This window comes from Podarcis filfolensis, assembly GCF_964270895.1.
Source record: "Podarcis filfolensis genome assembly, chromosome: 2".
In the NCBI taxonomy this organism is placed as follows: domain Eukaryota; kingdom Metazoa; phylum Chordata; class Lepidosauria; order Squamata; family Lacertidae; genus Podarcis; species Podarcis filfolensis.
This window is the reverse complement of record NC_139605.1, coordinates 12,233,074-12,245,189: the sequence shown is the minus strand read 5'-3', so window position 1 is coordinate 12,245,189 and position 12,116 is coordinate 12,233,074. Positions and strand designations below refer to the sequence as shown.

The 12,116-nt window shown below is 49.9% G+C and overlaps 1 protein-coding gene across 2 annotated transcripts in view; it reads left to right on the top strand.

The window, feature by feature from the left end:
- Positions 1-527: 527 nt before the first annotated feature.
- The window catches only part of LOC310756702 (carnitine O-acetyltransferase-like), a 165,320-nt gene continuing 153,731 nt past the window's right edge, over positions 528-12,116 (top strand). Inside the window, exons 1-3 of one of the 2 annotated variants that reach the window (XM_083601302.1) lie at positions 528-719; positions 4,488-4,709; positions 5,909-6,027. In XM_083601302.1, the coding sequence (XP_083457428.1) occupies positions 654-719; positions 4,488-4,709; positions 5,909-6,027 (407 nt within the window). In that variant the 5' untranslated portion in view covers positions 528-653. The remainder of the gene's footprint in view (positions 720-4,487; positions 4,710-5,908; positions 6,028-12,116) is intronic. The other variant, XM_083601303.1, reaches the window with a different exon arrangement.

Sequence of the window (12,116 nt, the reverse complement as noted above, 5' to 3'; positions counted from 1 at the left end):
ACAAGTCGGTTGCATTTTTTTTTGATGTTTTATTTATTGTTTATCACTTCTTTTGCCATGTTGTAATCATATCTGACTTTTTTCCATGTTGTAAGCGGTCTCGAGCGTGGTTTTAACTACGGAAAGGCAGCGTACAATTAAAATTCTGCGAACCTGAATATTCTGCACCCAGATAAACCCAAGCCCGGAAACTTAATTCAGCGACGCGCTGAATTGTATCCCAGAAAAAGGTTGCAAAGCCAATTTTCGCATCCTCTTGCGGCTACAATGTTGAAGCCCCGCCTGCAACATTCTTTCGTCGCTCCGCTGGAAGAGATTTGCAACACGTTCCGTTCTTCCGTGGACAAAAACATGTTTTCCCCTTGCAGCAAAAAACGCCAGTTGTTTTTATGGCTTGAGATCAAATGCACAGCAAATCCCAGGACCTTAGAAGATGGATGCATTTGGTGTGGGGCGGGGGGGGGGGCACGCGGAGAAAGCCCCACCCCCATTTCCCAACCATCCTCTTCCTCCCTCCTTTTCAGGAAATGACAAATATTTGCACCCGGGTCAACCAGCCCTCCTGCCTCGCCCCCACCTAAACCCTCCCTCCGCCCCCTAAGGCAGCCCTGCGCACCCCATAGCTGTTCGGGAGGGCGCATGGGACTCCGACGATGGGCAGGTGGAGGCTGATGTGGCGGGCTTGGGGGCGCACGAAGCCCCCGGGACTGAGATCCGCGGTGAGTGGAAAGCCTCGCTTTTTTAAAAAAAGAGATGCGTGCCATCCCGACGAGCGTGGGCGGAGCCCGTTGTTTTGCAAACACGCTGCCCGCGTGCGGACGTGCGGGGAGCCGCGTCTGCAAGATGGGGAAGGGGGGGCGGTGCGCGGGGATCGTCTTTGCGCGCAGACTTGGGTGGGAAATCCCGGGGAGCTCGGCGGGGGGTGGGGGGTGGGACGACTCTCTCCTCCCGAGGAAGCCTATGCACGGAGTCGGATCGAGTTGGGAAATGGAGAACCTCGCACCCAGCCACCCCCAAAAAACTCCCCACATTTGATAGTGGGCGGTAGAGGGAAGCGCCGTTTGTTTTGCAAAGTGTGCGCGCCCTCAGGGCTTCCATATGGGGAGCGTCTGCCTGCAAGGGGAGGAAAGTGGACGGCTCTTGCACAGAGGACGAAGGGGAAAGTTGCCACGAGTTTAGCCTTCAAATGATCGCAGCGCCCGTGAGAGTGGAGAGGCCCGGATAAACTCTGCAGTGGGTGTAGAGAGGCGCTTAGGATACAAACGGGTGGGGCCGCGCCAGACAGAGCAAAACCGCAAAACTCTTATTTAAAAAACACAAAAGCAAAGCCATTTGCGGTCCTGCCCCTCTGAACATGGTACCACCTCTTTTTTCCAGTTCCGCCCGCTCCGCCATTGGCTTCGTGTGTTGGAAGGTGGCGCATGCACCTTGCATTTAAAGCACATTCCACCAGTGCCCCCAGGATCCTGGGAAATGCAGTTTACCAGTCGTGGTACTTTTGTAAAAACGATGGTTCCTAGGGGTTGGGGTTGGGGGGGTGCTTTTAAAATGTGATTTGTACGCACCCAAAGATTCCTGCTAGGCCTGTCTAGTCCAGGAATGGGGAACCTCAGGCACAGTTGCTAAATGCAGTTCTCCATGCTTTTTTTTCCGGCCCTCGGGTCTCTTTGCCTCTTTGCCTTCTCACTGGCCCTCCTTCCATGTTTTGCTTGTCTGGGTGAAGAGTTTTGGGGCATGCAGAAACGTCTGGCTTTTGTGTAACTGGGATGTACCCAACTACACAACAGTAAATGTAAACAGCCACTACTGTCACACTTTTGCCTCTAAACAGTGACCACTGGAATTTGCCCTCTCTGAGTGGCAAAATTTCTCAGCCCCTGATCTAGTCCCAACATCCTGTTGCCACAGTGGCCGGACAGAGGATGCCACTGCCATAGAATGACCGCAGGCAGGACATGAGGACAACAGTGTTTTCCCACCTCCGTTCCCAAGCAGCTGGCAATCAGAGGCAATGAACTCTTATTCCTCACTATAACCAGACTTCTAAGAATGTGTGCCCATATTCCTTCCCTTTTGTTTAATCTACAGTCTACTCATTTAAAACTCCCCTCCCCCTGGTAAAGATTCCTGGAAACTGTAGTTTGTTAAGGGTGCTGGGAACTGTAGCACTGCAAGTGAGAGCTGGACCATAAAGAAGGCTGATCGCTGAAGAATTGATGCTTTTGAATTCTGGTGCTGGAGGAGACTCTTGAGAGTCCCATGGACTGCAAGAAGATCAAACCTCTCCATTCTTAAGGAAATCAGCCCTGAGTGCTCACTGGAAGGACAGATCCTGAAGCTGAGGCTCCAATACTTTGGCCACCTCATGAGAAGAGAAGACTCCCTGGAAAAGACCCTGATGTTGGGAAAGATGGAGGGCACAAGGAGAAGGGGACGACAGAGGACGAGATGGTTGGACAGTGTTCTCGAAGCTACAAACATGAGTCTGACCAAACTGCGGGTGGCAGTGGAAGACAGGAGTGCCTGGCGTGCTCTGGTCCATGGGGTCACAAAGAGTCAGGCACGACTAAACAAACACACACAAAGGGTGGAACTCAGAGGTTTAACAAGCAACCCCTCTTTCCAGGGAACTCTGGGAATTGTAGCTCTCTTGAAGGCATCCTGACACCTTTGCGTGCCATTAACAAAACTACAGTTCCCAGGATTATTTGAGGGGTGGGGGAGCTGTTTAAAGCGGTATGATACTGCTGTATAATGCAGAGGGGGCCTTGGTCAAACTCAGAGTAGAACCATTGAAATTAGTGGTCATGACTGACGTAGGACCATTAATTTAAATGGGCTTCCTCTGCATAGAACTCGTTGTTGTTTGTGCTGTGCACAGATGCTGAGGGCAGAGCCATGCCTTATTGAGGGTAGGGCAAGAGGTAGGGCTTTGTACATGTTTTGTCTCTTTGGGTTGGCAGCAAACAAAGGCGGCTTAATTAAAACCCTTGGGGAAATCTCAGCAGCCACTGAAGATATTTGTTGAGTGGAGTGTTAGAAACTCAGATACAGAAGCTAATCACCAAATGGTACCTTAAACCTAGGTTACGGTCACCACGCTGGAATGTCTAGGTGCCCTTTTTTTTTTTTTACAGCGACATTTCTTATTCTTGCTGTTGTTAATATTTTTCGCTTCTATACCGCTTTATATTTTAAAGAAAAAAATTCAGTGCGGTTTACAACGCATCAAAACATCCAAGAAAACAACCCAGAAAAAATCAAATTCAAGCATCAATTGAAAAAAAAATCAGATCCTTCTCTACGTGACATTTTACATTTCCCAGCTTTATATTTACAGTGGTACCTCAGGTTGAGAACTTAATTCGTTCCGACGGTCCGTTCTTAACCTGAAACTGTTCTTAACCTGAAGCACCACTTTAGCTAATGGGGCCTCCCGCTGCTGCCGTTCAATTTCTGTTCTCATCCTGAAACAAAGTTCTTAACTCGAGGTACTATTTCTGGGTTAGCGGAGTCTGTAACCTGAAGCATCTGTAACCCGAGGTACCACTGTATAGCTGTCTCATAGTAGAAGGACTCTCGGAAGCCAGTGTAGCGTAGTGGTTAAAGTGTCAGACTAGGTAACCTGGGAGATCAGGGTTCAAACCCCCACTCAGTCATGAAACTCACTGGGTGACCTTGGAGTCAGTTGCAGCCTCTTAACCTACCTCACAGGGTCATCGTAGGGATTATCTGAGGAAGGGGGGAGGTGAACCATAGACTCCTTGGAGAAAGAGTGGGCTATTAATAATAATAAATAAATAAATAAATTTTATTTATATCCCGCCCTCCCCAGCCGAAGCCAGGCTCAGAGTGGCTAACAACAATAAAAGTAACAGCATTCTAAAATCAATTCATTAAAAAATAAATTCAAAATCAAATTCATGGCAACCATTGGGCTAGAGTTCTGTGAGGATTGCCAAAGGAGGGGGTCAGGCTGTGCCTTGGCCAAAGGCCTGGTGGAACAGCTCTGTCTTGCAGGCCCTGCGGAAAGATGTCAAGTCCTGCAGGGCCCTAGTCTCTTGTGACAGAGCGTTCCACCAGATCGGGGCCACGGCCGAAAAAGCCCTGGCTCTGGTTGAGGCCAGCCTAACCTCCCTGTGGCCCAGGATCTCCAAAATGTTTTTATTTGAAGAACGTAACTTCCTCTGTGGGACATGCCAGGAGAGGCAGTCCCGTAGGTACGAGGGTCCTAGGCCCTATAGGGCTTTAAAGGTTAAAACCAGCACCTTAAACCTGATCCTGTACTCCACTGGGAGCCAGTGCAGCTGGTATAGCGCCGGGTGAATGCAATAAATAAGGCCTTCTGACCTGCTTAAGGAAGCTGAAGGGGCCGACCAGATGGAGACGTTGGCACCCAGAAATCTCCTTGTGGTGCCTGGGGAATTTCTGACCCTGCTTGAGTGGGAGTGACTGGTCTTTTGACTCTGTTCTTTCTTCCCTTCCAGACACTCCACTGCAGGCATGCCTCGTCCTTCCCGCTCCCTCGCCAGCCCCTGCCCTCGCTGGCGGAGACCACGGCCCGGTACCTGCGCTCCCTGGAGCCGCTGGTGAGCCCAGAGGAGCTGGAGCAGACACAGCAGCTGCTGGCTGAGTTCGGTGTGCCAGGCGGAGAGGGCGAGAGGCTCCAAGCACGGCTGCAGCGCCGGGTGGACCGCATGGAGAACTGGGTAAGGAAGATGGACCCGGGGCTCTGCGGAGAGACCCCACAAGGCTGGAAGCAGCTGCCGGTGGCAGTGGGGCTTCCTAGCAGAGCTCTTAGGGCAAATTCATGGCATACATTGAAAGTGCTATGCTACCATGTTAAACAGCCATGGCTTCCCCCCCAAGGGATTCTGGGAACTGAGTGATGCTAAGCCCCTCACAGAGCTGCAGTTTCATTATACACCAGGCACCCCCAAATTCGGCCCTCCAGATGTTTTGGGACCACAACTCCCATCATCCCTAGCTAGCAGGACCAGTGGTCAGGGATGATGGGAATTGTAGTCTCAAAACATCTGGAGGGCCAAGTTTGGGGATGCCTGTTATACACCTTTAGGTGCCGGGGGGAACTGTTCCTTTTTAACCGGGCCTTTGGTTTTCGAGCGTAATTGCTTCCATTTTTGAACGCGCCTCAGAAGTCGAATGGCTTCCGCTCCATGTTTTTCAATTTTCTCAACGGGTTTTCGCACATTTCGGAAGTCAAACACTCTTCCGGAATGGATTATGTTTGAAAACCGAGGTTCCACTGTTTATATTTTGTAATTTTATGTTGCGAACTGCCTGGAGATCTACAGGTATAGGCCGGTACACAAATTTAAACAACAACACAGTTTCCAGAGTCGTTTCACAGTCACTGGGAACACAGGGGGTTGTAGCTCTGAGAGGGGAATCAGGGTCTCCTAACAGCTCTCGGGACCCTAAATAACAAATTACGGGTCCCATGATGATTTGGGGAAAGGCATGGCTGTTTTAAAGCTGGTACTGTAGCTGCTCCGTTAGGACAGACAGGGCACAGCCGAGGAGCAGACCTTGTTAATCTGCCACCTGTGCATGCCATTTACCTTCCCGCCACAGTGGTACCTATTTATCTACTTGCACTGGCGTGCTTTCAAACTGCTAGGTTGGCAGGAGCTGGGGCAGAGCAACGGGAGGTCACCACCATTGAGTGGATTCGAACCACCGACCTTCCGATTGGCAAATGCAAGAGGCTCGGTGGTTTAGAAAACTCACCATGAACACCTCCCTCAATGGTGCTCATTTGAGAGGTGCTGGAACTGAGTTCCTGTTGCTACTTCCTGGAAAAAAGCCCTGGTGGGGGGGGGGTGACACATCAGGGCAGAGAGAAGTGTTGTATTCCCTTGTCCTAACTGTACCCCATTCATTCCAGATCACAGACTGGTGGGTTCAGTCAGCGTACCTGGAAAGCCGCCTGCCCCTGGCTGTTCACTCCAGCCCCGCTGTTGTGCTGCCCAAGCAGGATTTTAATGACTGGAAAGGACAATTGAGGTAAGGAAGGGGGCAGTGGGTGGGGGCTGGAAGGATACTCAAGACCAGTAAGGAATTTTGGCAGTCAGTGGCGAAGGTGCCTTGGCTTTAGGCTGTTCACGTTATGTTCCCTGCACAACCCACTTCTGAGGTCCAGCTCTGAGGGCCTTCTGGCAGTTCCCTCCCTGCGAGAAGTGAGGTTGCAGGGAACCAGGCAGAGGGCCTTCTCGGTGGTGGCGCCCACCCTGTGGAATGCCCTCCCTTCAGATGTCAAGGAAATAAACAACTATCTGACTTATAGAAGACATCTGAAGGCAACCCTGTTTAGGATAGTTTTTAATGTCTGATGTTTTATTGTATTTTTAATACTTTGTTGGAAGCCGCCCAGAGTAGTAGTAGTAGTAGTAGTAGTAGTAGTGATAATAATAATAATAATAATAATAATAATAATAATAATAATAATAATAATAGCTTATTATTATGTATACCCTGCCCATCTGGCTGGGCTTCTCCAGCCACTCTAGGTGGCTTCCAGCAAAATATTAAAATAAAGTAATGTATCAAACATTAAAAGCTTCCCTAAACAGGGCTGCCTTCAAATGTCTTCTAAAAGTCTGGTAGTTGTTGTTCTCTTTGACATCTGGTGGGAGGGCATTCCACAGGGAGGGTGCCACCACCGAGAAGGCCCCCTGCCTGGTTCCCTGTAACTTGGCTTCTCGCAATGAGGGAACCACCAGAAGGCCCTCGGCGCTGGACCTCAGTGTCGGGGCAGAACGATGGGGGTGGAGACGCTCCTTCAGATATACTGGACCGAGGGCTTTTTAGGGTGACTGGGGAAACCTAGCCAGATAGGTTCTGTTCATCCAGGGGGAACCTTTGGCCCGCCAGAGTTTTACTCCCAACTCCCATCAGCCCAAGACAGCATGGCCAGTGGTCAGGTGTTGCTGGAGTTGTAGTTCTGCAACACCCGGATAGCACAGGTTCGCCACGCCGTGTTAATCTTGCAGCAGCAGCTCTTATTTAAGCTGTCCGTGTGAACACACCCCTGGCTTGAATCCGGGTTGTCACACAACTGCTTCAGGCTGAGTCACGGTGTTTAGAAATGAGCTCACCCAGACACCGAACTAGTTAAGCATGATGTAAAACGAAGTATAATTACCAAGTGGGTGGATGGCAATTAACCACAGCTATCCCTGCAGTTAATAAACCTGTTGCTGGCAGCAGATCAAAGTGGACCGGGTGACCAAACCTGTATCCTTATGATGGCTTCTCGAGAAGGAACAATTGTACTGGGGGTATAGCTCAGCGGTAGAGCATTTGACTGCAGATCAAGAGGTCCCTGGTTCAAGTCCGGGTGCCCCCTCTTTTTGGAGGAATTTGCATTTTTTATCCTTCCCTAGCCCCAGTGTTTCAGGGTAGTTAAAATGTATAATTGTTTTTCCTTTGGAAAATATTGCAATAAGGGCTAGGACAGGCCCCACATTCCTTGTTCACGTCCAGTGCTCCCTTGTGGGGGGGGGCGGGGGGGAAGAAAACACCTTTTACATTTTTGGTTCTTCCAATCCCCAAAGCCTCCTCTTGTGGGTATAATCTTGAAATACTTTGGCAGGTAATTTTGTCATTGAACAGAACATCTGAGTGATACCAATACAGTGGTACCTTGTGTTATGGATGGGATCGGTTCCGGAGGCCCATCCGTAATGTGAAATTCCCGCAACTCGAAGCGCTGCACCTGCGCAGGTGCGAAGCGCAATTTAGTGCCTCTGCACATGCGCGAGCGGCGAAACCCAGAAGTAAACCGTTCCGGTACTTCTGGGTTGCCGCGGGACGTAACGCAAAAAGACGCAACATGAAGCGGCGCAACACGAGGTATGACTGTATATTTTGCTGTCGGAACTGGAGCAGCAGTTCGGTGTCCCAGTGGTACCTCAGGTTACAGGCGCTTCAGGTTACAGACTCCGCTAACCCAGAAATAGCACCTCGGGTTAAGAAATTTGCTTCAGGATGAGAACAGAAATCGCGCAGCGGTGGCGCAGTGGCAGCGGGAGGCCCCATTAGCTAAAGTGGTGCTTCAGGTTAAGAACGGACCTCCAGAACAAATTAACTTCTTAACCCAAGGTACCACTGTAATTATTATTATTATTATTCTCTGTCCATCTGACTGAGTTGGCCTCTGTGGCAGAAAATCCCCGTGGCAGTAAAGCTAAAAAAACAGTGTCCCTCTCATGATACGCAAAAGCAGCTGCCTGAAGCATACCTCCTTTCGCCTAACAGTAGGGTCGGCCCCATGGAGGTACTCTGAGGCCCGGGGTGACTGTGGGGACAAGCCCCTGTCTTTTTCTGACCTGGCGAGAGTTGAGGGGAAACTGCAGCTCGCCAATGAATTTTGAAAACCCTCGAAAAGAAGCAAAATATTTTGCTACCGTCCTACTTTTTCTGAACCGATTATGAGGTCTGGGAGATGCTTCATCCTTGCATAGCTCAGTTGGTTTGAGCGTGGTGCCGATAACACCAAGGTGGCAGGTTCGATCCCTTTGTGGGGCAGCTGCATATTCGTGCGTTGCAGGGGGTTGGACTAGATGGCCCTTAGAGGCCCTTTCAGCCCTACATTTCTATGGTTCTTCAGGTTCAGGGGGGAAGTTGGAGGTCTTGATACTTTTGCTCTTTTTTTAACAAAATCAGTAACACTGGTACCGGAGATCCCACTACAGTGGTACCTCGGGTTACATACGCTTCAGGTTACAGACTCCGCTAACCCAGAAATAGTACCTCAGGTTAAGAACTTTGCTTTAGGATAAGAACAGAAATCGGGCTCTGGCGGTGCGGCGGCAGCAGCAGGCCCCATTAGCTAAAGTGGTGCTGCAGGTTAAGAACAGTTTCAGGTTAAGAACGGACCTCCGGAACAAATTAAGTACTTAACCCAAGGTACCACTGTACTAATAATTGCCCATAATCTGTGGCTACAGGAAGTGTTGGCTGTGTTCCCCACTTACAGATGGAAGGCAAACAAACATAGGTGTGTGTGGTCCACGCTCTGTGTCAACGGAGGCTGCTCTCTGGAATATGCTCCCAAAAGCCTTTGCAATGCAAGGGGTTTGTTGCCTACCAGTAAAGCTGCTCTGGGAAGATTCCCTGCAGATGGAATATTCAAAAGCAATTACTCATAAATATATGGCAGAGAACAATGTGGCAAAACCAGTATCCATAACTAAGCTTCAGGTGAGGCACATCTGTGTGCCGGGGGTATAGCTCAGCGGTAGAGCATTTGACTGCAGATCAAGAGGTCCCTGGTTCAAGTCCGGGTGCCCCCTCTTTTTTATTTTTAGGAGGGATTTTCTTTGATTTCTCACCTTCCCTTTCCTTAAAGGTTCATAGTAAATAAAATTCAGGAGTAACCTCCTTACTAGGAACATATGGGAAAGTCTCAGGAAAGCGATCTCACATCTTTCAATATTACTTTCTCTATTTCTACCCTGCTTTCTTGGCAAAATGTCCACAAGGCAGCTTTCAACACAATAAGATCAAAACACAGTGTAAAAGCAAACAAACGAACATTAAAGATCATCAGCAGGTTAAAACAGAAGCAGGCTACCCAATAAATATGTGCTGTGGTCTAAACCACTGAGCCTCTTGCCGGTCAGAAGGTCGGCGGTTCGAATCCGTGCGACGGGGTGAGCTCCTGTTGCACTGTCCCAGCTCCCGCCAACCTAGCAGTTTGAAAGCACGCCAGTGCAGGTAGATAAATAGATACCGCTGCGGCAGGAAGGTAAACGGCATTTCGGTGCGCTCTGACACTCGTCACAGTCCTATGTGTGCCAGTGGCGGTTTAGTCATGCTGGCCACATCACCTGGAAAAGTGTCTGTGGACAAATGTCGGCTCTCTCGGCCTGAAAGCAAGATGAGCGCCGCAACCCTGTAGTTGCCTTTGGGTGGACTTAACCGTCCAGGGGACCTTTACCGACATACAGAGAGAGATTTAGGTTTTTTTAAACTAAAGTTTTCAACAGGCATTTAAAAGTTGAAGCTGCACCTTTATTAGCAGTGTCCCACAGTGACCTGGGTGCTGTCATGCGTGCTTTAGCTGAGATTCCTGCATTGCAGGGGTTGGCGCCATGGTCTAAACCACTGAGCCTCTTGGGCTTCCTGGTCAGAAGGTCGGCAGTTCGAATCCCTATGATGGAGTGAGCTCTCATTGCTCTGTGCCAGCTCCTGCCAACCTAGCAGTTCAAAAGCACACCTGCGCAAGTAGATAAACAGGTACTGCTGCGGCAGGAAGGTAAATGGCTTTTCTGTGCGCTCTGGTTTCCGTCACGGTGTCCCATTGTGCCAGAAGCGCTTTAGTCATTCTGGCCTCATGACCTGGAAAGCTGTTTGTGGACAAACGCCGGCTCCCTCGGCCTGAAAGCGAGAAGAGCGCCACAACCCCATAGTCGCCTTTGACTGGACTTAACTGTCGACGGGTCCTTTGCCTTTTACCTTTTACTAGATGAACCTTGGAGGTCCTTTCCAATTCTACAGTTCTAGTATTCTATGACATTAAAGGCTTAGTTCCCTCTTGTCAGGGGACGCGGACGGCGCTGTGGGTTTAACCACAGAGCCTAGGACTTGCTGATCAGAAGGTTGGCGGTTCGAATCCCCGCAACGAGGTGAGCTCCCGTTGCTCAGTCCCTGCTCCTGCCAACCTAGCAGTTTGAAAGCACGTCAAAGTGCAAGTAGATAAATAGGTACCGCTCCGGCGGGAAGGTAAACGGCATTTCCGTGCACTGCTCTGGTTTGCCAGAAGCAGCTTAGTCATGCTGGCCACATGACCCGGAAGCTGTATGCCGGCTCCCTCGGCCAATAAAGCGAGATGAACGCTGCAACCCCAGAGTCGGCCACGACTGGACCTAATGGTCAGGGGTCCCTTTACCTTTACCTCCCTGTTGTCAAATGAGATTTGCCATCTCAGGGAACAACCAGTGATGCTCTGACAGATGATCTCAGGGATCGAGCTGGAACTTAAAGATTAAGGATGTACAGTCATACCTCGGGTTACAGACGCTTCAGGTTGCATTTTTTTGGGTTACGGACTGCCGAATCCCGAAAGTACCGGAATGGGTTATTTCCTGGTTTCGGTGGCCGCGCATGTGCAGAAGCGCCAAATCACAACCCGCGCGTGCGCAGATGTGCAGCTGTGGGTTACGAACGGTGTGGGCTGCAAACGTGCATCCAGCACGGATCATGTTCTCAACCCGAGCTTCCACTGTATGTTGTTCAGGGCTTTGTAAATTAACCCAAGGACCTCGAACCTGGCTCAGTAGTAGATGAGCAGCCAGTGCAGACGCTTTAACAGTTCTGTCACATGTTGTTGGTCAGATGTTCCTTCAGCAACTCAGCCACCACATTCTGCACCAGCCAGAGCTTTTGGGCCAGGCCCAAGGGCAGCCCCACATAGAGCACATTACAGTAGTCCAGCCTCAAGGCTCCGAACACATAGACTAGCTGTGTCCTCCAGCTGTTTGGACTGATGAGACTTGGCCGTTCTAAACATCTGGAGGCCACCAAGCTGCTCCAGAAACCTTTTGCAATGCACAGATTGATGTGGAAGCGTTGCCTGCTAGGTATAATGTTTGCAGTGGTTAGTCATAAGTACACAGTAGGTGAACTATGTGGCAAAACCAGTATCCATAAGAAGGCATGCTAGGCAGACATGCCTATGTGCCGGGGGTATAGCTCAGCGGTAGAGCATTTGACTGCAGATCAAGAGGTCCCTGGTTCAAGTCCGGGTGCCCCCTCTTTTTAGAGGAATCTGTTTCTGGTTTGGCACCATTCTGCTTTCTCCAATAACTTTTGGTGGGTAACATGGGAGATGCTTTTAATGAAATTTGATGTAGAACAGGAAGATCAGTGATGGTAGAAAGGTGATTTCCCCAACTTTACTCATCTTCCCCTGCCTTGTGCAACACTAGGAAGTGTAGGTAGTTTTCCCAGGTGTCCTCTCAGCCTGCAAGCAGATGATGGTTGGGCCAGGACTCTGCATGAGTTGACTATGTACTCAACAACCTTTTGCAATGCAGAGATTTGCAGGAGGTGGTTGCTCAGCAGGGGAAAAAAATGATGATGTGGCAAAA